The sequence below is a fragment of the Tamandua tetradactyla genome, chromosome 20 (assembly GCF_023851605.1).
Source record: "Tamandua tetradactyla isolate mTamTet1 chromosome 20, mTamTet1.pri, whole genome shotgun sequence".
Classification (NCBI taxonomy): Eukaryota; Metazoa; Chordata; class Mammalia; order Pilosa; family Myrmecophagidae; genus Tamandua; species Tamandua tetradactyla.
The window spans coordinates 1376661-1397050 of record NC_135346.1 but is presented as its reverse complement, the minus strand read 5'-3'; the positions used below and the strand labels follow the sequence as shown (position 1 = coordinate 1397050).

At 64.7% G+C, this 20390-nt stretch overlaps 2 protein-coding genes across 5 annotated transcripts; one reads left to right on the top strand and one right to left on the bottom strand.

Moving 5' to 3' along the window:
- Positions 1-1807: 1807 nt before the first annotated feature.
- On the top strand, positions 1808-4669 carry LTC4S (leukotriene C4 synthase). 2 transcript variants are annotated; one of them, XM_077138221.1, is made up of 5 exons: positions 1808-1947; positions 3331-3413; positions 3499-3569; positions 3662-3743; positions 3918-4669. In XM_077138221.1, the coding sequence occupies exons 1-5, from the start codon at positions 1890-1892 to the stop codon at positions 4014-4016; spliced, it is 393 nt and encodes a 130-aa protein (XP_076994336.1). In that variant the 5' UTR covers positions 1808-1889; the 3' UTR covers positions 4017-4669. The 2 variants fall into 2 exon arrangements, with proteins under 2 accessions (XP_076994336.1, XP_076994335.1); XM_077138220.1 differs by having other exon boundaries at positions 3314-3413.
- Positions 4447-12483, bottom strand: MGAT4B (alpha-1,3-mannosyl-glycoprotein 4-beta-N-acetylglucosaminyltransferase B). Of its 3 annotated transcripts, none has more exons than XM_077138218.1 (15): positions 12335-12483; positions 8226-8399; positions 7987-8127; positions 7752-7885; positions 7359-7405; positions 7037-7150; positions 6798-6873; positions 6423-6537; positions 6185-6315; positions 5980-6087; positions 5685-5878; positions 5338-5401; positions 5160-5247; positions 4965-5077; positions 4447-4880 (listed from the first exon to the last, which is right to left on the bottom strand). In XM_077138218.1, the coding sequence occupies exons 1-15, from the start codon at positions 12429-12431 to the stop codon at positions 4857-4859; spliced, it is 1620 nt and encodes a 539-aa protein (XP_076994333.1). In that variant the 5' UTR covers positions 12432-12483; the 3' UTR covers positions 4447-4856. The 3 variants fall into 3 exon arrangements, with proteins under 3 accessions (XP_076994333.1, XP_076994334.1, XP_076994332.1); XM_077138219.1 differs by having other exon boundaries at positions 5338-5416; positions 6209-6315; XM_077138217.1 differs by having other exon boundaries at positions 5338-5416; positions 12335-12482.
- Between the last annotated feature and the right edge of the window lie 7907 nt (positions 12484-20390).

Below are 20390 nucleotides of genomic sequence, written 5' to 3'. Positions count from 1 at the left end.
TCACTATCATTGTACACTCGAGGCATTTCTAGATTATACCATCTCAGTCTTTATTGTCTGTCTTTCCTTCTGGTTTCATTTATGTCCCCAGCCCTCCTCCCTCTATCATTCTCACATTCAGCTTCATTCAGTGTTCTAACATAATTGTATTACAGTTAGACAGTATTGTGCTATCCATTTCTGAATTTTTATAATCAGTCCTGTTGCACAATCTGTATTTCTTCAGCACCAATTACCCAATATCTACTCCATTTCTATCTCCTGATAACCTGTGTTCTTAACGGAAATTCACTCATTAATGTTAGTTCGTAAAGTGAGACCCTATAGTATTTGTTTCTGGCTAATGTCACTCAGCATGATGGCCTCAAGGTCACTAGCCTTTTCTTGAGTCGGCTATCTCTCCCTGGACGCCTTAGTTCAGACATATTCACAGCCTGGGAACTGCGCGCTTGTGAGTTAATACATCCCCTGTAGAACAGTCATTCCATTCTTGGTACATTCCATTCTGGCAGCTTTAGCAAACCCAGACACTCAGCATTTGATAGTCTGCATTGTCCCTGATGGTGCCTCTGCAGCTGTCCCCGTTTTAGACTCCAGGGTCAGTCAGGTGACGCGCTCTGTGTGCCTTTCCAGCCCTCAAACCTTGCTTACTCCCTGCCTGCCCTCGAGATGGACCCACGATGGGTTTCTGTTTGCCGCAGTGCACAGCCCCGACTTTGTGTGAACATCTGCTCTCACTTCCCTTGGGCCCATATTCAGGTCAGATGGCACTCTAGTTTCCCTCTGGGGGAGCCCCCAGGCTGGTTTCCACACTGGCGGCACCCTTTGCACCGCCCCCCCCCTCCCCCATGCACGCGGGCTCCATTCTCTCCACATCCTCTCCACCATGCGCTGTCTTCAGTCCGACCAAAGCCTGCCTGAAGCCAGCTGGCATCTCAAGGTGAAGCTGAACCGCCCAACGCAGGCACTGGGCAGAGCAGGCTCGGGGCTCGGAGACATCTCCGGGTGGAGATCCGGCTGGCAGCCCTCCACTGCCTCCCGGTTCCAAGCTCCCTGTCCCCACGTTCTAAGGAAGCTTCCAGAAAGGTGTCTCCCCATCCCCAGCAGGACTTTTGGGCCCCGTTCCCCCCTTGGTCCAATGTCTGTGGCCTGGGGCCTCAGGCAGCCGGGTTCAGGGCGTCGCAAAGAGGCGCGCCCGCTCCCTGCAGCCCAGTGCAGCCCAGCGCCACGGTTCAGCCACTCTAGGTGCGCTGACACACCCCGCCAGGCCTTGGGGTGCCTTCGAGGCAGGTGGCCCCCACCTATTGGCCCACGTGTTCAGCTGGGGCTGTTTGGACTCCACCTGGGGGGCGAAGGGGAGCCGGGGAGGGTGCGCACAGGGGAAGGCTGTGCTCAGAGCTGTTACCAAATACAACCGGTGGCGGTGGTACGGAGTGCGCGGAAAACAGAGAAAAGTGTGCTGGGGTGGGAGCCGGTGGGGAGGCTGTGACCTGTGTCCAGGTGGGACGTGACGAGGACACAGAAGGCCTTGCACGGGGCCTCAGTGGCGGCGAAAAGCAAGCGGGTGGAATGCGGCGGTGGATGGGAAGTGGGGATACAGGGGTGGGGTACAGGGGTCTGGGACAAAGAGGAGCTGCAGAAGGGGCAGGGCTTGGGGGACACTGAGTTGATGCCCGGGTGCTGGGTGGCCCCACGGGCGGGGGAGGAAGCGGCGTGCTGCCTGCAGCCCGGTCCCTGCAGACTTCCACGCCCTCGGCCGCGCGCGCCGCCCCGCTGCCCCCCAGACGCACTGGGAAGGGCGGGGACCGCGCTGAGGCCGCTTGTCTTGCCCGGGCGCAGACGTCTGCGCAAAGCCGGCGCCGACGAGAGCTCTGCGGCACTGAGGCCCCATGAAGGACGAGGTGGCTCTCCTGGCCGCGGTCACCCTGCTTGGTGTCCTGCTGCAAGGTGGGCGGCCCCCTGTCCCCGACGCGCTGGCGCCTGGGGAAGGGGAGGGGTCCCGGCGTCCCGGCTCCCTGCAGGCTGGGATGCATCAAGTCCTGAGGGGTCTGCGTGTTCCCTGGAGGGGGGCGGGGGCACAGGCTGAGAATGGGGCCCGGGGCTCGCCAAGCGGTCAGTTCTTGGGTGGAAAACGGCCTTGGCCATGCTAGGTGCCTGGTTTGGGGGTGGGCTGGGTGGCCCTTCAGCCAGCCTGAGGACCCCTGGAGGGGCGGCGGGGTGCAGGGAGACGGCGTGGGGGGAGGCTGTGTGGAGCTGTAGGACCGGCCACGGGGAGGGTGAGCAGGTGGCCAGTGGCCCCTGCACTCTCCAGTGCCTCTCAGGTGTCCCTGCTGCAGGCACCGTCCTCCAGGGGCTGCCAGAGGTGGAGGAACTGAACCGTCTCGCCCCAGCTCCAGGGGTGCCAAAGGCTTCTGCTTGGTGCCTTGCTCAGCGGGTCCTAGGGGTACATTTATGGGCCTGCTATCCTGCTGCTTGGGACCACACCGCGGGCGGGGCAGGGCCGGGCACAGCCTGAGGGGGAGGCAGGAGGCCGGGCAGGCAGGCAGGCTCGGTCCCCACCCCTTCCTCGGAAAGCCACAGGGTCCTCCCTCCCAATCCTACCCATGCCTGGCATGACGGCCCCTGGGCGCCTCCAGTGCCCCTGGGATGTGTATCGGCAGGGGGTGCGGGGGAGGGCGCCTGGCCTGGGACCAAGAGAAGGGCCCCTGAGTCCCAGCTGCCACCACCCCCTGGGGGATGGGGGTGGGGTGGCACATTTAGTCCCGAGTCCCGGACGGCTGGACCAGGGAACTGAGGCAGGCAGGAGCCTGCACAGGGGTCCAAGTGAGTCACTGGGATCCCTCCTGGAGGGCTGGAACCGGGCCTTTAGCGGCAGGGTCTGTGCCCCCTGCCCTTCGAGGGACGCAGCCAGCTCTGTCCTTAGGCCTAGGGGTGCTTCCTGCAGCAGTGACCCCAAAGACAAGGTCCACAGCTACAGACTCTAAGCCCTGCATTTCCCTGAGCTTTCCAAGTAAAATGATTCACCAGCCAAGTGCCCCGCAGCCCCTTCCGGGATCAGGCGTTCCTGTGCTTGCACCCCCCCCACTCCCACCCCACCCCCCCATACACTCACAGGCCGGAGCAGGGCGGGGCCTCTCTGCTCTCCGGTCTCTGCACCGCCCTCTCCAAAGAGTGCCAGGGACTCAGATGCCCGGGCGTTGGAGGGGAGCCACGGAAGAGCTCAGAATGGAGGGGGAGGAAAAGGGAGAGTGAGGGGGCGGGGGAGGGGTCCCTGGCAGACGGCCAGCCCTGACTCCTGCGCGCCTGCCCCCAGCCTACTTCTCCCTGCAGGTGATCTCGGCGCGCAGGGCATTCCGCGTGCCGCCGCCGCTCACCACCGGGCCGCCAGAGTTCCAGCGCGTCTACCGAGCCCAGTGAGGGGGCTGGTGGAGGGCGCGGGGGGTGCGGCCCAGGGCCCCGCCCCCGACGCGCGCTCACCCCACCCCGCCCCGTCCGCAGGGTGAACTGCAGCGAGAACTTCCCACTGTTTCTGGCCGCGCTCTGGGTCGCCGGCACCTTCTTCCACCAAGGTGCGGGCTCCTCGGGAAGCCAGGGGGCGCGTACCTCAGTCCCCTTTCCCACGCCTGCGCGCTCACCGCGGCCCGCGCCCCCTCCCCTGCAGGGACCGCGGCGTTATGCGGCCTGGTCTACCTCTTAGCGCGCCTGCGCTACTTCCAGGGCTACGCTCGCTGCCCGCAGCAAAGGTGAGAAGTGGATCGCGACCCCCCCGGGGAGGAAAGCGGGCCCCCGCGTGGGCGGCAGGCGGGCCAGGTCCAGGCGGTCGGTGGGCGCGGGGACCCCTGCGGGGCACGGGCGTGTCCTGGCGGGGGGGGGGGGGCCGGAGGGCTGGCGCGGGAGCCGCTGTGCACCGCCCGCAGGCTTCCACCGCTGTACGCGAGCGCGTGCGCCAACTGGCTGCTGCTGGCACTTGGGGCGCTCGGCCTGCTCCGCCACTTCCTCCCGGCCGCGTTCCTTGAATGGCTCGGGACGCTGCTGCCCGGGGCCTGAGAACAAGGACGCTGCACCGCCGGGGCCGGGACCAGCCGGAGCCTGCGGACGGGGAGGGGTGCTCGCCTGCTTCCACGCTGCCTCATTGAAATTGCCCCGACGCGACCCTGGCTGCGCTCTCTGGGATGGAGGGATCCGCGCGGAGTGGGCTGCGGTGATTAAGAGGCGCCCAGCCCAGGGCGGGCGCAGTCTAGAGAGCTCCCCGGGGGCGGCGAGGGCGCGGCCTCGGGAGGGAAGGGACCCAGGCCAGCTCGGGGGGCGGGACGGCCGGGCGCCGACCCGGAGATCCAGTCCCCAGCTGCTCAGCGCACAGTCCCCTGACGCCTGCCTCCCGGGGCCGCCTTGGTCCCAAAAGCCCCTTCCGGCCCGAAGCCCGGAGCGCTCACTCTGGAGGCGCACTCATCATTAACGCTTTATTACAAGTCACGCTCTTTTAGAAGTATATGTGGACTTAAGTGAAAAAATCAAATGTATCCAAGAATAAAAAACACAGCACATAAAGTAGTATATGCATTCCAGTGTTCGCGCCGGACATAGCGGACGCCCGAGAGAAAAGCTCTTCCAGGCCCGCCCGGCGCAGGCTGGCGCGCTGCAAACGGTTCCGGGCGGCGCGGGCCGGCCCTCAGGCACAGTGTGGGGCCGCCCGCCTCCTCCCGTGGCCCAGCGGCCGGGGCAGCACCAGCTCCTGGGGCCTCCGGGCCAGCGGCGGCCCCCAGCCCCGCCCCGCGGCCTGGTCCTCCCAGGCCAGCCGCGGCAACACCCGGATCCCGTGCGCCGGGACGCGCGGGGCACTCTCAGAAGCCCTCCACTTAGTCGGCCTTTTTCAGAAAGATCTGGAACAGCGGGGCTCGGGGTGAGCCGGGGAGCCGGGCTGGGCCGCGGGGCTGCACTCCCGGTGCCCTGTGCCCTGTGCTCACCTCGCTCAGAATGACCCACACCGGCGAGTCGGTCTGGATGGAAAGGCGCAGCGCTTCCAGCGGCCCGAAGGCGGGGTCCACCTCGCCCTCCGCCACCCCCTTGTGGAAGGAGCCTGGGGCGGGGCGGAGCGGACAGGTTGCCCCCAGACTCTCATGCTTCTGCCGGCCCCACCCCACCCACCGGGCGCCCCTCACCGATCTGGAGGTAGCCGTCAGGGCTCCGCGGGTAGCGCAGGGTGGCTGCTCGGCCCTCCTGCAGGGCCTCCTTGTCCGACTGGGGATTCTAGGGGCAAAGGCAGGGGCTGGAGAGCCAAGCCAAGCCGCGGGGGGGGGGGGGCGGGCCTAGGGGCTCCCCCCGCGCCCCCGCACTCACGTCGAAAGGCAGCACCTCCACCGACGTGTTGAAAAGCTTGTCCTCCGGGTGCTCGATGTTCCCGCTGCGGAAAAAGAACCTGCGGCCCCGCCCGGCCCTTGAGCTGCTGCCCTGGGGCCCCGCCTGGGCCTGGACTGTGGTGCGTGGGCCCCGGAGCAGGGGTCGGCCGGGCGCCACCCCTCCGTGCTGCTAGGGGCACTGCCTCCTACCCTAGAGACCCCCACGCTTCAGCTAAGGAAACTGAGGCAAGCTAAGGAAACTGAGGCAGGCAAATTCCGACATTCGCTGGGGTCTGGGGTCACGGAGAGCCACCCAGGGCCCTCCCCGCGGCCCGCGCGGGCACTGACCGCTCCAGGCGCAGCGGCTGGAAGAAGCGGAAGCGGATGAAGTCGCCCGCGGCGGGGGTGAACGCCCAGAAGAAATCCTCGCGCAAGTAGGCCTTCTCCAGGGTGAAGTGCTGGTACGTCTTCAGGCTCGTGCTCACCTCGGCCGGCGGGTTCACGTGCTCCTTCCGCAGCGCCTGCTTCCCGAAGTCCTTGTCCTGCAGCCGCCGAGGGACAGGGGTGCTGGAGGCGGGTCCCGGACCTCCTGCCCCGCCGCAGCCCGGCTCTGCCTCGGGGGGGTGCTGGGGGCCGAGCCCACCTTCAGCTTCTGGATCTTGCCCGCCAGCGAGGAGTGGGTGCCCACGTGCTGGAAGAGGGAGGGCTTGAAGCGGACGCGCAGGTTCGCCTTCTGCCGGTCACAGTGTTTCTGCGGAAGGGCGGGGTACCCAGGGCTCAGGGCGGGGGGCTCGCCGGGAAGGCCCCCGCCCCGCCCCGCCGCTGCCCCCCCCCCCCCCCCCGCTCACCGCGTCCTTCTCGGGGTTGCAGACCTTCACCCACAGGATGTGGTCCAGCAGCCAGTCGATGGGCTTGTCCCGGTAGAACATGAGAATGAACTCCACGATGAGGCTCAGGTCCAGCGACTTGAACATCTTGCCTGGGGGAGGGAGGGGAACGGTGCCAGGTGACCCGCGGGGCCCCGCTGCGGAGCAAACCCTCACGCCGGGCGGGCGCCCACCCCAGGCTGCCGGGGGCGGCGCGCACCGATGAAGCCCAGCTGGGAGAACTCGAGGATCATCCAGTCCTCGGAGGGTTGCTGCAGAGCGAAGTTCTTCATGGTGCTCAGGTAGTTCGGCTTGGCGATGATGTCGTCCTCCAGCTGCGGGGGCGGGGCGGGCTCACTGCGGGCGGGGCGGGGCGCGGGGCGGGGCGGGCTCACTGCGGACGGGGCGCGGGGCGAGGCGGGGCGGGCTCACTGCGGGGCGGGGCGGGCTCACTGCGGGCGGGGCGCGGGGCGGGGCTCACTGCGGGCGGGGCGGGGCGGGGCGCGGGGCGGGGCGGGCTCACTGCGGGCGGGGCGCGGGGCGAGGCGGGGCGGGCTCACTGCGGGCGGGGCGCGGGGCGGGGCTCGGCGCACACCTGCACGTAGTAGATGCCCTTGGACTGCGCGTACATCATGAGGAAGCAGTAATCGAGGTTCTGTTTGGTCCTCCACCTGGGGGGAGGTTGAGCTCATTGTGCCCCGCGCCACTGGCCCTGCGCGGAGATGCAGGGAGTCCCCACCACCGAAGCCCTGACTTGGACAACAGGGAGGGCAGGTTCTCGTCGCAGGTGGGCAGGCTGGCTGGGGGCGGGTGTGTGTGTGAGAGCGCTAGTACCTGACTCTCTCCTTGGGATCCCCGAAGGATTCGCGGAGGCGGGAGAAGTCAGGGTAGAAGTGGGGGGAAGGGGCGATGACCTCGAGGAGCCCCGAATGGATCTCCGAGGGGAACCTGGGGGCGAGAAGGCCCGGTGGGTGCACAGCCTCCGGCTCCTGGCAGGGTCCCAGTAGGCAGATGCCCCCCCCCCCCACGGGTCCCAGGCTGCCGGGCAGTGACGCTGCAGAGGGAGAGCCAGCAGGGGCAGCCCCACCCACGGAGGGAAGGCGGACACCCAGGGCAGGGCGCCGCGTCCGGCAGCTCTGAGGCTGCAGGTACTCACAAGGCCTTAATGTTGTCCGTCACCACCGTGGTGTACTGTGGGTCAGTCTGCGGGGAGACCAGGCCTCTAAGCTGGCCGCCACCCCGATGGTCTGGGGAGAAAGGGTCGGGGGCGGGCGCAGGCCGCAGGGTGCCCACCCCACCCCACCGCCCGGGTCTGGCAGGGCTGCGGCCGGGTCCCGGGGCCACGGGTCCCTCCCACCGCAAGCCGGACGGACAGCACCGACCGCCCCCCCGCGAGGGGCTAGAGGGCTGCCCCCTTCCACTTTCCGGCGGGACAAACTGCCTGAGCCCGACGCCGGAGCCCCCCGCCCCGCGGCGGATTTTCCCTCTCCTTTGCGTCGTCCGGTGCCGGGTGTGTCTCCCCGCTCGCCCCGGCCCCGCGCGCACTCGCCTCGGCGATCAGCACCACGATGACCGAGTCCTCCTTCTCCTGTGGGCTCAGCTCCGAGATGAGCGAGTGCAGCGTGTCGGTCAGGTACGAGTGCACCTCGCGCCGCACGCTGGGGAGGCCCATCACCACCGACACTGCGAGGGGCGCGACGGGCGACGCTGCCGCGGCTGACCCCCGGCCCCGGGCCCCGCCCCGACCCCTCGGGCCCCGCCCCCACCCCCGAGCCCCGCCCTACCTCCGGTGCGGCCCTGGCCCACGCGCACGGCCGGCTGCAGGCTGCTCTCCTTGGCCAGCAGGTGCGGCAGGTGGTGGAAGACGGTGGGCAGGTGCAGCACGTGCTTGTGGGAGACGTTCCACGCCTTCAGGCGCGGGTCCTCTGGGTGGGGTCGGGAACGCACGGGTTGGACCACGTTACCCCCCCACCCCTGCTCCAGCGCGACCCCCCTCTCCCAACCCCATCCCCCCGGCGCTTACCTGTTAGGCGACCCCAGGTGCGATTGCCGTGCGCCTGCCTCTCTGACACGGCCCTTTTGATCTCGTCCAGCACCAGGTTGAGCTCCTTGGAGCGCTTGAGGCTCTCCTGCTCAGCCGCGTGCAGGCGGTCCCGCAGCGCCAGGAACTCCCGCTGGTATACGTCCACCACGTCTCCTGCCGGCCGTGCGCACGCCGTCACCAGGGGGCGGCCGGAGCACGCCTTGGCCCCGAGGGCGACGGCGTATCTCGTGCACGCGACACATAGTAGCCACTGACTGCTGTATTCACTGCTTAAGGGTGACTCTCAGGTCAGCCTGCCCCTAACGCTTGAGGGCTGGCTATAATAACACTTGGAGGAGGCATGTGAACTGGGAGCGTGACCCTGGGTGGTGCAAGCTTGGACAGAGGCTGGACAGCCTGGGAGTGACTCCTCTCTGCCCAGTGGCTCTCAAAGCCCTCTGCTTGCAGCCCCTGTTTGCTGCCCCACCCCAAGGCACTGTGCCTCCCTGCACTCCTCTGCCAGCCTCCGTAGAAGCTGTGACAGTGCCTGCCTGGCTGTTGGTCCTTGGTGGTTATCACTGGTTGCTTATTACGGGCTGGGCACGAGCTCTGGGTTACCTTTTAGTCTCTCAGCAGCCCCAGGGGACTGGCTTCTGCAATTGCAGTCCCCATTTCTCAGTGAAATTCAAACACCAGGGAGGCCTGGTGAATCAGCAGCAAGGGGCCTGAGCTCTACATAAGGACTGGTGACTCTCCCTAGACACCTGAATGGGGCCTGGGCCATCTCCACGGGACTGTCGAGTACTGGGGGTGTTGGTGTGCAGGAGCAGCCAAGACTAAGCACTGTGGGCAGGGCACAGGTGGGGCAGGTGGCTTCTACCCCACCCCCACTCCCACCCCAGCAGCCAGGGGAGTGCCTGGCAGCTCAGGGAGGTCCCCAGGGTGGCGAGCACCTGCTATGCTAGTCTGGCAGGAACTCACCATTCTTGGAATAGCAAGAACTGAGGTAAACACCCTCCTGCCAGGGGGTGCCAGCAGTTCCTGCCAGGCTCTGCATACAAGGCCTTTCCCACTCTACCTTTTGCCTCCTTTATCTGCCATGGCACACTGCCCCCTTTCCTTATCTAACATCTGTGTCCTTGCACATGCTTGTGTCTTCTTTTTTCTTCTGGGCCTGGTGGAAACCATCGGGGCAGCCTTCGGGGATGCGTTTCTAAGTCCCCAAGTCTAGGGAAGTCGTCTAGAGCCGCCCCGCCCCGCCCCCCCAGGTGACCCCCGCATTCTTTGGTCCCTGTGGGTGCCCTGCCCGCCAGGCTGCTCTGCGATGGCTTCGCCCCCACAGCCCTGTGCGCCAAAGTCCGGTCACCTCGGGGCACGCCCCCCCCTTCGCAGAGGGACAGGGGGCTAAGTCCTAGGAGGCGGAGCATGTGGGAGGGAGGGCTTGGGGCTGCTGGGGGTGGAGGGGGGCCCCAGCAGATCCTTTCTGAGGTGCCATCCTGCAAATCCGTGCAGCTCCCCCCAATCCCCAGCCCCAGGGAGCTTCAGGACAGCCCCTGCGGGTGGGGGGGGGAGGGGGCGGAGTCCGGTTACCGGATCCGCGAGGCCGGGCGCTGGGCTACTCCGGCCTGGGTTACCCGGGAAACCTGATCCCTTGTGCCCGCGCCCGGCCACCCCGCCCCCCGCCCCCCCCATGCCCCGCGGGGCAACCGAAATGGGGCCTTGGAGCCCTGCTGGGGGTGCGGCCTGGGAGCCCCAGATTCCTCCCTCCCGCCTGCCCCGGAGTCCTCCCTGGGGTGCGGGGCCTGGCTTCTGTCAGTGCTAGGAAAGCCTTCCAGGCCCCCACAGCCCTGTGCAGCCCTGGGCAAAGTCCACACTGACCTTCTGGTCATTTCCCTGGGCCCTGCGGCCAGCTGCCGCTGCCTGGAAGGCCCTGGCCCTGGGTCCACTCTTTGCTTGCCTGTGGGCTGGGCCTAGCCTCCCGCTCTGCCAGGGTCCCCTGAGCACCCCACCGTGCCTGGGCCGGGTGTCGGATCGAAGTGGTGGCAGGGGACAGAGCCTCCAGGGAGCTGCACCCAAAGGGACCCCTGGCTTCCCCCTCCAGTCACACCCCTCCCCCAGGGAGCCCTGAGGGACAGGTGCAGCTGTGGGGCCTCTCTCTGAAGCTTCCCCCTCAAGGGCAGAGTGGCCAGTCCACCTGGGCGCCCACGAACCAGTCTCCCGCCTTGTTCCCAGTTGGCCAAGAAAACAGATTCATGAGCCACAGTGCTTCCTGGTCCCCACGGGTTACATCAGGCTGGGGCTGAGGGCAGCGTCTGCCCAGCTGCCCATCCCAGCACTGCTGCCTGAGCCAGAGGGAGCTGTGGGCCTGCACATGGGGCAGGGGTGCCCGTGCCCCCTCCTCTCCAGGCCCTGCGCCCGCCCAGGAGTCCACTGTGAAGCGAATGCTGCTGAGTGTGTGTGTGTGTGTGTGTGAGCCGGGCCCTGGGCAGGGGACAGCCTGGCACATGGGGGAGCCTGGGTAGCCGGCACCCTGGAGGATCTGTCCACAGCCAGGCTCTCCGAGGAGGGCTGTTCCTCCTTGGAGATGGCCCCTGAGTATATGTTCTGTTAAGGGTGACAGCTTGAGCCACGGCAGGGCAGTTTTGCAAACTTGGCTGAGGCTGGAGGAAAACTGCCCTAAAAATTCATCCATTTTCCTATGACCCCAGAGTCCCTCCTGCACCTTCGCTCCCTGGGCTTCCAGGGTGCTCCCGTCTCCCCTTCCCCACTGGCTCCCCTGCCCCTCCTCCAAGTAATGGTGGCTGCACCCACCCTCTCCTGAGACCCCCTGCAAACTGGAAGCCAGGGGCCAGCTACATGCGGGCGAATGGCGAGAGCTGTGTGCTTGTGGGCAGGAGACAGCGTCACGACAGCATGAGCAGCCGGCACTTCTCCCAGGACCCCAAAACAGGCAGCACTCCTGGGTCCAGGCACCCCTCGCCGCCCAGGCCCAGCTGTCTCCATGGATGCCCGCTTCACAGGCACAGCCCCCCAAGACTGGCTCCCCAGAGAGAACACGGCGTCCAGGTGGGAGTCTGGCTTTGGGGTCCCGGGCATGAGGCTGAAGGTGTGCGGCTGCCCCAATCCCCCACCGCTGGACCCTCCACCACCGGACACAGGTGCACCAGCCCTTTCGCCCTGGGTGCCTGTTGCCCCCATGCCAGTCTGCCCACATGGCTGCTCTCCCGAGTGCCCCAGATATGCTCCCCAGGGGATGACCCCCACCCACTCCACCCTCCCTGTGCCAGGCCCCAGGGCTCTGCCTTTAGGGACCCTGGGTGCAGATTCTGGCCTACAGCCCACCAGGATGGTCACGGGCTGGGCCAGGTTGGGGGGGGGGCGGGGAGGGGGCTGCAGCCTGCTGTGGGCTGGGATAGAGGACGTGAAGGCAGGGGGTGGCGAAGGTGTGGGGACAGCTGGCCTCCGCCTGGCCCGGGTAGGCCTCCTGCAGGAAGTCCAGGAGGCAGGAAGGAAGCAGCTCTTCCCAGAGCCTCCCAGGCTCTGGGCTGTGGGGGCCTCTGAGCACCAAGGCGCCACTAGCCCCAAGCCACTCCAAGCCGGGTGGGGCCAGCCCCCCACTCCCAGGGCTCTGGCGGGACCCAGAGGGCCAAGCCAGCGGGCTAGGCCCACCAAGTTCAGGTGGGGGGGACCGGGGGAGTGGCCCAATCGGACCGCAGGGTAACTTGACAGGGTCCCAGGCACCCCCGTTCCAGTGGGATGGGGCGCGGGGACACAGAGTAGTCCCTGGATGTCCGGCTGGCCCTCCACACCTGTCTCAGCAGCCCTGAAAGGGACCCTGCCCGGGCACCAGGGGCCGGCACCCTGGGGACCAGCCGGGCTCGGCCACAGCTGTGACCTTGCATCTCCGCCCGTCTGAGCGCCCACCCCTGGCCTCGGCGTCCGGGACCCCTCGGAGGCTGCCGGGTGGGGGTGGGGCCCTGGGTCTGACCCGGCGGGCAAGTGGGGGGCGCGCAGGGGAGGGGCGTCGGCTCCCGGCGCCTCGGCGGCCACGGCCCTTCCCCCGCGCTGCGCGGGCGCCCGGGACGCGGAGCTGGGCCGCGGGGTCTCACCTTTCTGGCCGCCGAGCGCCGCGTACCAGGAGAGCGAGAGGAGCGCGCACAGGCAGCAGAGCAGCAGCGTCAGGAAGGGGCCGTTGCGCAGCCTCATGTCCCCGAGAGCGCGGCGGGCGCCGGCGGGGCCGAGGCCGCATGGCCCGGGGCACCGGGGCCGGGGCGCGGAGGCCGGGAGACGGCGGCGGGGGCCCCGGCCCCGGGGCGGGGGTGTGTGTGGGGGGCTGGGCGTCCGGGGCCGGGCCGGGGCGCGGGGTGTGGGGCGTGGGGCGCGGGGCGCAGGAGGGGAGCCGGGCCCGGCCTGTATCCGGGGCCGCCGCCGAGTCGGCCGCGCAGGGCGGGGCGGCCCGGATTTAAAGGGGCCGCGTCCCCGCCGCCGCCGCTGTCACCGCGAGGGGGCGGGCTGGGGAGCAGCGCCCGGGCCCGGGCGGCGGCGCGCGCGGGCTCTGGGCCCCGGGGCGGCGGGTTGGCTGGGGCTGCAGCGGGGCGCGCCGGGACCTGCAATTCCGGGCCCGGCAGCCCCTGGGCCTCGGCTGCGAACACCTCTGCTTCCCGGCCCTGAGCACATAGGACCAGGGAGGAGGCAGGCGCTGTAAAGCCCAGCTTGACTCTGGGCAGGCATTTGACCAAGGCCCCTGCCCTCTTCCCTGCTGGGGTTCCCAGCAGCGGTTGGAAGGACCTGGAGCCCCTCCTCCAGCAAGGATGGCCCCCTGGGGTGGGCCCAAATGGGATGTGTAGTGGGGATGGGGGGTTTGCTTCCACTTGCACCCAGGTCTACACCTAGAGAGGAAGGTGGGGGCCCTGGAGCTCAGGTGGTTCTGGGCAGCTGAAGCTGCGGAGAAGAGTATGGCGGGTGCAGGGGAGACGGCCGCGGAGGGCAGAGCTTGGCTCTGGGGACTGTTCGATGGCAGGGCACCCCTCTGCAAGCCAAAGACCCCGCCCTTCTCCCACCAGTCTGCTCAACTGCTCCGTCTGCTAATGAACTTTGTTGCTGGGGGCAGCTGGCTCGGTTCCTGTGTTTCCACAGGTGCCTTCTATTTGTGGCAAGGGATCACCGGTTTTTATGTGGGTTGTGCTTTAAAGGACTTAAAAAAAAACACCAAGTATACTGAAGTTTCCATGTGAGTTCATTTGATGAAGATTATTGAACCGGCACAAACCGAGGAGCTGGCCTGTGGGTGAGGAGAGTTTGGGGGCTCATCTGAGTCCTGCCTGCCCCCACCCCCAGGCTCTGGAGTGGTGGTGGTGGGGCTTCTGGCCTGTGACCAGGGAGTGCAGGTGTCTGTCAGGCCAGGGTGGGGCAGAAGGGTGTGGGGAGTGTGGGGTCTGCAGGATGGGGGGTGGGAAGGGTTAGAGGGACGAGCAGAGGGGCCACAGGGGTTCAGGGCATGGAGGTGGGGGGCACACTTTCGGGAACCCCCTTCCAGGAGGTCGCCTCCTCCCCACCACTGCAGGAGAGAAGGACCATCCATGAGGAGAAGCAAGACTGGCACCCGCAGAGCTGCCTGCAGGAGGCAGGGAGGGAGCCCCAGGGCCCCCCGGGCTGGGCCGAGTCCATCGGGGTAGCCCTGGCTCAGCAACTGCCTCAAACAGTCACGAAAGTGTTATAATAAGGAAGACTGCGTGTGTGGGAGGAAATGATTTCTTGCTGAATGAGTTCTCTGTACACCTACAACTGCTCTAAAAAGATGAAATGGGGAGGGGAGATAAGGGGTAAAAAACTGGGTAGTTGGAAATACTAGTGGTCAATGAGAGGGAGGGGTAAGGGGTATGGGATGTGTGGGCTTTTCTTTTTATTTCTTTTTCCGGAGTGTTGCAAATGCTCTAAAATGATCATGGTGATGAATATGCAGCTGTGTGATGATACTGGGAGCCACCGATTGTGTACTGCGGATGCACCGTATGTGTGTGAAGACATCTGTGCTGCTTTGAAAGGATGGATGTCCCCTAGAAAAGCCAGGTTTTAATCTAAATCCCATTTCATAAAGGCAGAATAATCCCTATGCAATACTGTATGTTTGGATCTGTAATCAGATCATCTCCCTGGAGATGTGATGTAATCAAGACTGGTTGTTAAGCTGGATTAGGTGACGCCATGTCTCCACTCATTTGGGTGGGTCTTGATAAGTTTCTGGAGTCCTATAAAAGAGGAAACATTTTGAAGAATGAGAGATTCAGAGAGAGCCGAGAATGCTGCAGGACCACGAAGCAGAGAGACCACCAGCCAGCGACCTTTAGAGATGAAGAGGGAAAATGCCTCCTGGGGAGCTTCATGAAACTGGAAGCCAGGAGAGAAAGCTAGCAGATGACATCGTGTTCGCCATGTGCCCTTCCAGCTGAGAGAGAAGCCCTGACTGTGTTCGCCATGTGCCATCTCACTAAAGAGAGACCCTGAACTTCATCGGCCTTCTTGAACCAAGGTATCTTTTCCTGGATGCCTTTGATTGGACATTTGTACAGAATTGTTTTAATTAGGACATTTTCTCAGCCTTAGAACTGTAAATAGCAACTCATTAAATTCCCCCTTTTAAATGCCATTCCATTTCTGGTGTATTGCGTTCCGGCAGCGAGCAGACTAGAACTACTTTTTCTAAGGAAAGAACGAGGCCCTGAAGCACATGCCAGCATGGACGGACCTTGAGGACGTTTGCTGAGTGAGACGCACCAGACACAACACCACAAATGTAAGATCTCATTGATACGAACTACTTATAGTAAGGAAGCTCATACGGTCAGAAGCTAGGAAGAGATGAAAGGGGTAGGGAAAGGAGAGCCAGTACCCCATTTATGCAGCATTTCTTTTGGGTTGGTGTAAATGTTTGGAAATGGATACTGGCGAGAGCAGAGCATTGCTGTGAGGTGGTGACCAGGGCAGTTGGCGGAGGATGTGGGGAAAGGGGAAGTGTTGGGTCTTGTGTTACTAGAAGGAAAGTCGGAAGATAACACATGGGCAAAGCCTGAGGTGGACATCGCTGTGGACAATCGCGTAAGGATGCTCTTTTGTGAATCATGGCCCCCAAGCAGCGTGGTACAAGGTGTGAGTGGCAGGGTGGTGGGCCCGGGAGAGCGGGCCGGGGACGACGGAGGGCTGCGGAGACAGCGAGCGTCAGTGTCCTTCATCCAGTGTAAGGAAGGCACAGCACTCCCGCCGGGGCCAACCAGGGTGGGGTGTGGGGACGCCGCGGCTCTTCCCTGACGTCCTAGGAACCTACCGCCTCTCCAATTAAAACAAATAAAAATAAGTAAAGAAAGATAAAAAAGACATCATAAAGCAAATTCTAAAGAAAGGAAGGGAGACCAGGGGCTCCCGCCGGAAGGGGGCCGGGCGTGGTGCTCGCGCCGGCAGCACCCTGGGGTCTCCCAAGATTGGGGGGGCGTGAGAGAAGCCCCAGGAGCATTGCTGCCCGAGTCCCCGGATGGACTCATTCATTTATTCCGCCTCTGCCGCCGGGGCCTCGTGGGGCTCCCCTGCCCACCCTCCGCCTCGGCCTGCCGCGCCCCCGGCCCCTGGGCGCTCCCGGCAGGGGCTCGCCCGTCCGCGCCGCCACGGCCCTCCGTGCTCCCTCCGCGGCCTCGGGCGGTGTTGGCCGCCCTGCTGAGGAGCCGGAGACCCCGACCCACCGGACACCCCGGAGCCGCCGGACCCGCCGGCCTGTCGCTCACCAGCAACCGACGCTCGGCGCCCCGGGTTGGGGGCCGCCGCGTCCGCTCCCCACGGCCACGCGTGCTCGGGCACGCGCCTACCTCGGGGCCGGCTCAGCGCGGGCGCCCCGGGAGGAGCCCCCGCCCCGCGGCCCCAGCCCATCCCCTGCCCGCGGGCTCGTAAGGGGGCTCACCCGGCTCGGCGCCCCGAGGCTGCCCCCCGCGCAGCGCGGCAGGGAGGGGGCCGGATGGGGGCCCGAGCAGGTCCTGCCCACCTGGCCGGGGTCGGGCTCCTCCGCCTCGCAGCTGGGCGGAAAGCACAGGGCTGCCGAGTCCAAAGCGCGGCCTGGGGTGGGCTGAGCCGGAGTCTGTATTTTGAAATGATCAAGTCAGATGCTGCGAGAAAGCTGGAGTTCACTAAGGGGCTGCGAGGGTGCCTAAGAGAGGGTCTCAAAGGAGGGTGGGGGAGACTGGAAGTCAAGACAGTCTGCCTGGGTCTGCCACTTACTAGCTGGGACCTGGGACAAGTCGCTTAACTCTTTCTTGCTCCTTTCCCTGGATAAGGTGGGGACAATGGTCAGTATAGGTTAGGGTATGCTGCTGTGACAATCCCAAATTCCTCGGGTTTAATAAAACTGTATTTTCCAACATTGTATATCCATCAAGGGTGGCCTGGGGCCTCTGCTCATTGTAATCCCCAAGGACCCAGGCTGCAGGGAACGACTGCTCTCTTCTTTTAAAACTATTTTCATTGAGCTATCTTGACACACATACAGTCCATCCAAGGTACACAATGGCTCACAATAGCATCACATAGTTGTGTATGCATCACCATGATCACTTTGGAACATCTGTATCACTCCAGAAAAAGAAACAAAAAGAAAAAACGCACTCCAGAAAAGAAATAAAAAGACAAAGGAAAAGACTCATACATCCCATATCCCTTACCCCTCCCTATCATTGACCACTAGTATTTCCATCTACCCAATTTTTATCCTTTATCTCCGCCATTATTTATTTTTTTATTCTTATTTTCTTACTCATCTGCCTATACCGTGGATAAAGGTAGTGTCGGCCATAAGGCTTTCACAATTACATGGTCACACTGTAAAAGCTCTATAGTTATACAATCATCTTCAAGATTCAGGAAAAGGGGTTTTCAATAAAAATGGATTTTTCTTGAATAAATGAATGGAATGAAATCGATTCAAGAAAAATGAATTTCCCAAGACCACAGTCACATTGTAAAAGTTGTATCTTTAGATGATCCTCTTCAAGAATCAAGGCTAGGGGAACACTGCTCAACAGTTTCAGGTAACTTCCCCAAGCCACTCCATTCCACCATAAATGAAAACTGCACGTCCCTAGAATGCCTATGAATAACCTCCAGGATAACTTCTTGACTGTTTGAAATCTCTCAGCCACTGACACTTTACTTTGTCTCATTTTTCTCTTCCTCCTATTGGTCAAGAAGGCTTTCTCCATGCCACGGTCCCAGGTCCTGGCTCATCCCAGGAGTTCTGTCCATTATTGCCAGGGAAGTTACACCGCTGGGAGTCACGTCCCACGTAGGAAGGAGGGCAGTGAGTTCACCTGCCGGGTTGGTTTAGAAAGAGAGGCCGTGTCTGAGCAACAAGAGGCTCCCTGGGTGTGACTCTTAAGCACAGTTATTAGTAGGCGTAGCTTCTCCTTTGCAGGAATAAGGTCCACAGGGACGAGCCCCAAGGTCAGGGGCCTGGGTGGTTGCTCTCTCAAATGCTGCAGGCTTCCCTGTGGAGGAAGGAAAAGTCTGGGAGCTCCGATGTCGGCACATATGTGGTTTGGTCTGGAAATGATGCATGGCCCCCTCCTCGCAGGTCCTTGGCCAGGACTAGCATGGCTTGGTCCCACTTCAAGGGAGTAGTAGGTGGTTAATATCTGTCGAGTGTTTTGATGTTTCTTGGCATAAAACGGGTGCTACATGGGTGATACCCATACACTATTAATATCATTTATTATTGGGAAGTTCTGTCAACAGAAGCCGCTGGGGGTTTGAGGGTGACAGAGGGGACAGGCTCAGGCTGACCCCCTGGGTCTGGCCACCTTGTGTGGCCCTCACTGCCATCTGGAACCCTGGAGCGGGCCTGGGGCAACCACCCACCCCAACCAGAAGATGCTAAGGGCCTGCCTTGGGGTGGCCCTGGAGGGCACTTCAGGAGCCGGCTTGACACTCATGTCCACCTCGGACCCAGGGGGTTACATGACTCAGGCCCAGCTTGGGTCCCATGCCGACCCCACCCTGTTCTCTATGGTAGTCCCCCAAGGAAAATTTCCATCCTAAAAAGGAGGGGAATTGTGCAAGGCCCTGGAACTCCTGCCCTAGCCTCAGCCGCAGCCAGAACACAGGTCTGGGGGACCTCGGCTTCTCCTCCAGGACCCCAGAGGTCAAAGGGGTGCCAGGGCCCAGGGGCTGGTGGTCGTGCACCCAGACTTTGAGGATCTGGATGGGTCAAGCCTCAAGGCCAGACAGCTCACTGGGGAGGTTTGAGGGGGGAGGGTACTGCTCTGTGGGAGGTGGGGGGAGGACACTGGCCCGCCGGGGGTGCAGCCCGGACCCAGCCGCACCTCTTCAAGCAGCTACTCCCTCCACCTGGCCCCAAACTCTCCCCCACCCCAGAATGCGTGGGACAGCCCTCACCCCACCCGCAGCGCCTGCTTCTCCCCCCAGCGGCCCTAGGCCTCACCTAACCTCAGCAGCGGCTCCTGGGCTTCATCTTGCATTTCCCTGACCCCTTGCCCCCTGTCCTCTGAGAACGCTCTGTGGGCCTCTGTAGGAAGGGGCTAAAAGGGGGTTACACCCAGGGCCTGAGGCGTTTGGGCTGGGGTGGGGTGTCAGGGAAGGTCCCATTGAGGAGCAGACAAGGGGGGAGGCTGCCTTGCAGGGCGTGGGGAGGGGGGTCCAGGCCGGGGAAGAACCAAGAAGTCACCGGGCGAGGGAGTGGGCATGCGCAAAGAGTGGACATGTGCAGGGAGAAGTGGGCACGTGCACCGGGCAGGGGCTGTGGCCCGTGGGAGTGAGGGCCTGGGGAGGACTGGCAGGCGGGTCCCCTGGCCCTGAGCAGGCCCCACGCAGTGCAGGGACAGGTCCGGCCAAACCGCCTTGGACCCCTTCCCCTCCCAGGGAGGCTCATCTCTGGGGCGGTGGGCTGCGTGGGGAGGGGCCGCCCCTGTGCTCCTCAGTCCCCTTTAAGGCCTGCCGGGCGCAGCTTGCTCAGGGTGCCCGCCCCGGACCCGGACCGCGCCAGCGCGCGGGGGGCGCCCCAACCACCGCACTGCCGCCCATCTCCAGGCGGGGCACGGCGGGGCCGCTTGTTCGCGCCGAGGCGCCAGGCGGGCCGGGGTCAGCGCCCGCGAGGTCGTCCCGGAGGGCGGGTGGGCTGAGCGGGCACCGGGGGGAAGGGCCGCCGGCGAAGGGTACACAGGGGGCAGCGGGGAGGGACCTGGCTGCCAGCTGTGCCACCCTGCCTGGGGCCCGCAGGCAGCCCACCCGGCCGCAGGTGAGATGCCACCGAGAGGGGCCGGGGATCCCCTGCTGACGGCGCGGGTCACGCGGCGCTGACTCACGGCCGGCCGGACGGGCCCGGCCACCTGACCACGCAGCCCGGGGGCGGGGAGGGCCCCGCCAGGGGGTTCCGGTGCTGCGCGGGTTCCCGCGCCCCCGCCGCCTTGGGGGAGGGGAGGCCAAGGGCCGCGCTCGGGGCTTCTGGGGGAACCCTCACCACGGTTCCAAATGAGAAGGCGGGAGCGTGCCAGGGGGCGACCTCGGGGTCCCGCTGCTCGTTCCGGGTCCCGACTCCCACCCCAGACCGGCTTTCCTTGTGCGCCCGGACCGGGCACCCCACCCACGCGCTCCCTCCCCGCTCGCCAACATTCCCCCCCCCCCCCCCGCCCCCCCCCCCCCCCCCCCCCCCCCCCCCCGCCTTTCTGCAGGGCTGCCCCGGGCAGGGCAGGGAGCTCCTCTTTGGAGGTCCCTGGGCAGGGTCAGCCCCACCCGGGGTCAGTGCCTGCTGCCTTCCCACAGGCAATCACTGCACCTGACAACGCGCCCTGCCCCCCAATCTCCCTTGGTCTCTGGGTCTCCCACTAAGCCCCCTCTGAAACACCACGAATCTGACCACAGATCTGACCCTCCCACAGGCCCCCCACCTGGGCACTCCAGAGGGCCACATACCCTTCCCGCCAGGTCTTTCCAAGGCACCCCACAGGCCCTGGGCTGGGCTGCCCCAGGTCGCTGCCCTCAAGTACAGTGTTTCTTGGTTACTGTCTCCCAGCTGTTCTGACGCCCCTGCCCTAAGGCCCACAGGCCCCTGGCTCCCAACTGAGGCAGGGGGATCAGCAGAGAGCAAATTCCAAAAAAGCAGGCAGGCCACAAGGA

What these genes read in the sequence shown, in the direction of transcription:
- LTC4S (XM_077138220.1), top strand. Translation starts at nt 1,890, where the DNA reads ATGAAGGACGAGGTGGCTCTCCTGGCCGCGGTCACCCTGCTTGGTGTC. An exon ending in GCTTGGTGTCCTGCTGCAAG is followed by an intron (nt 1,948 to 3,313) that starts GTGGGCGGCCCC and finishes GCCTGCCCCCAG; the next exon opens with CCTACTTCTCCCTGCAGGTG. An exon ending in CGGCACCTTCTTCCACCAAG is followed by an intron (nt 3,570 to 3,661) that starts GTGCGGGCTCCT and finishes CCTCCCCTGCAG; the next exon opens with GGACCGCGGCGTTATGCGGC.
- MGAT4B (XM_077138217.1), bottom strand. Translation starts at nt 12,431, where the DNA reads ATGAGGCTGCGCAACGGCCCCTTCCTGACGCTGCTGCTCTGCTGCCTG. An exon ending in GATCCCAAGGAGAGAGTCAG is followed by an intron (nt 6,874 to 7,036) that starts GTACTAGCGCTC and finishes ACCTCCCCCCAG; the next exon opens with GTGGAGGACCAAACAGAACC. An exon ending in GCAACCCCGAGAAGGACGCG is followed by an intron (nt 6,088 to 6,184) that starts GTGAGCGGGGGG and finishes GCCCTTCCGCAG; the next exon opens with AAACACTGTGACCGGCAGAA.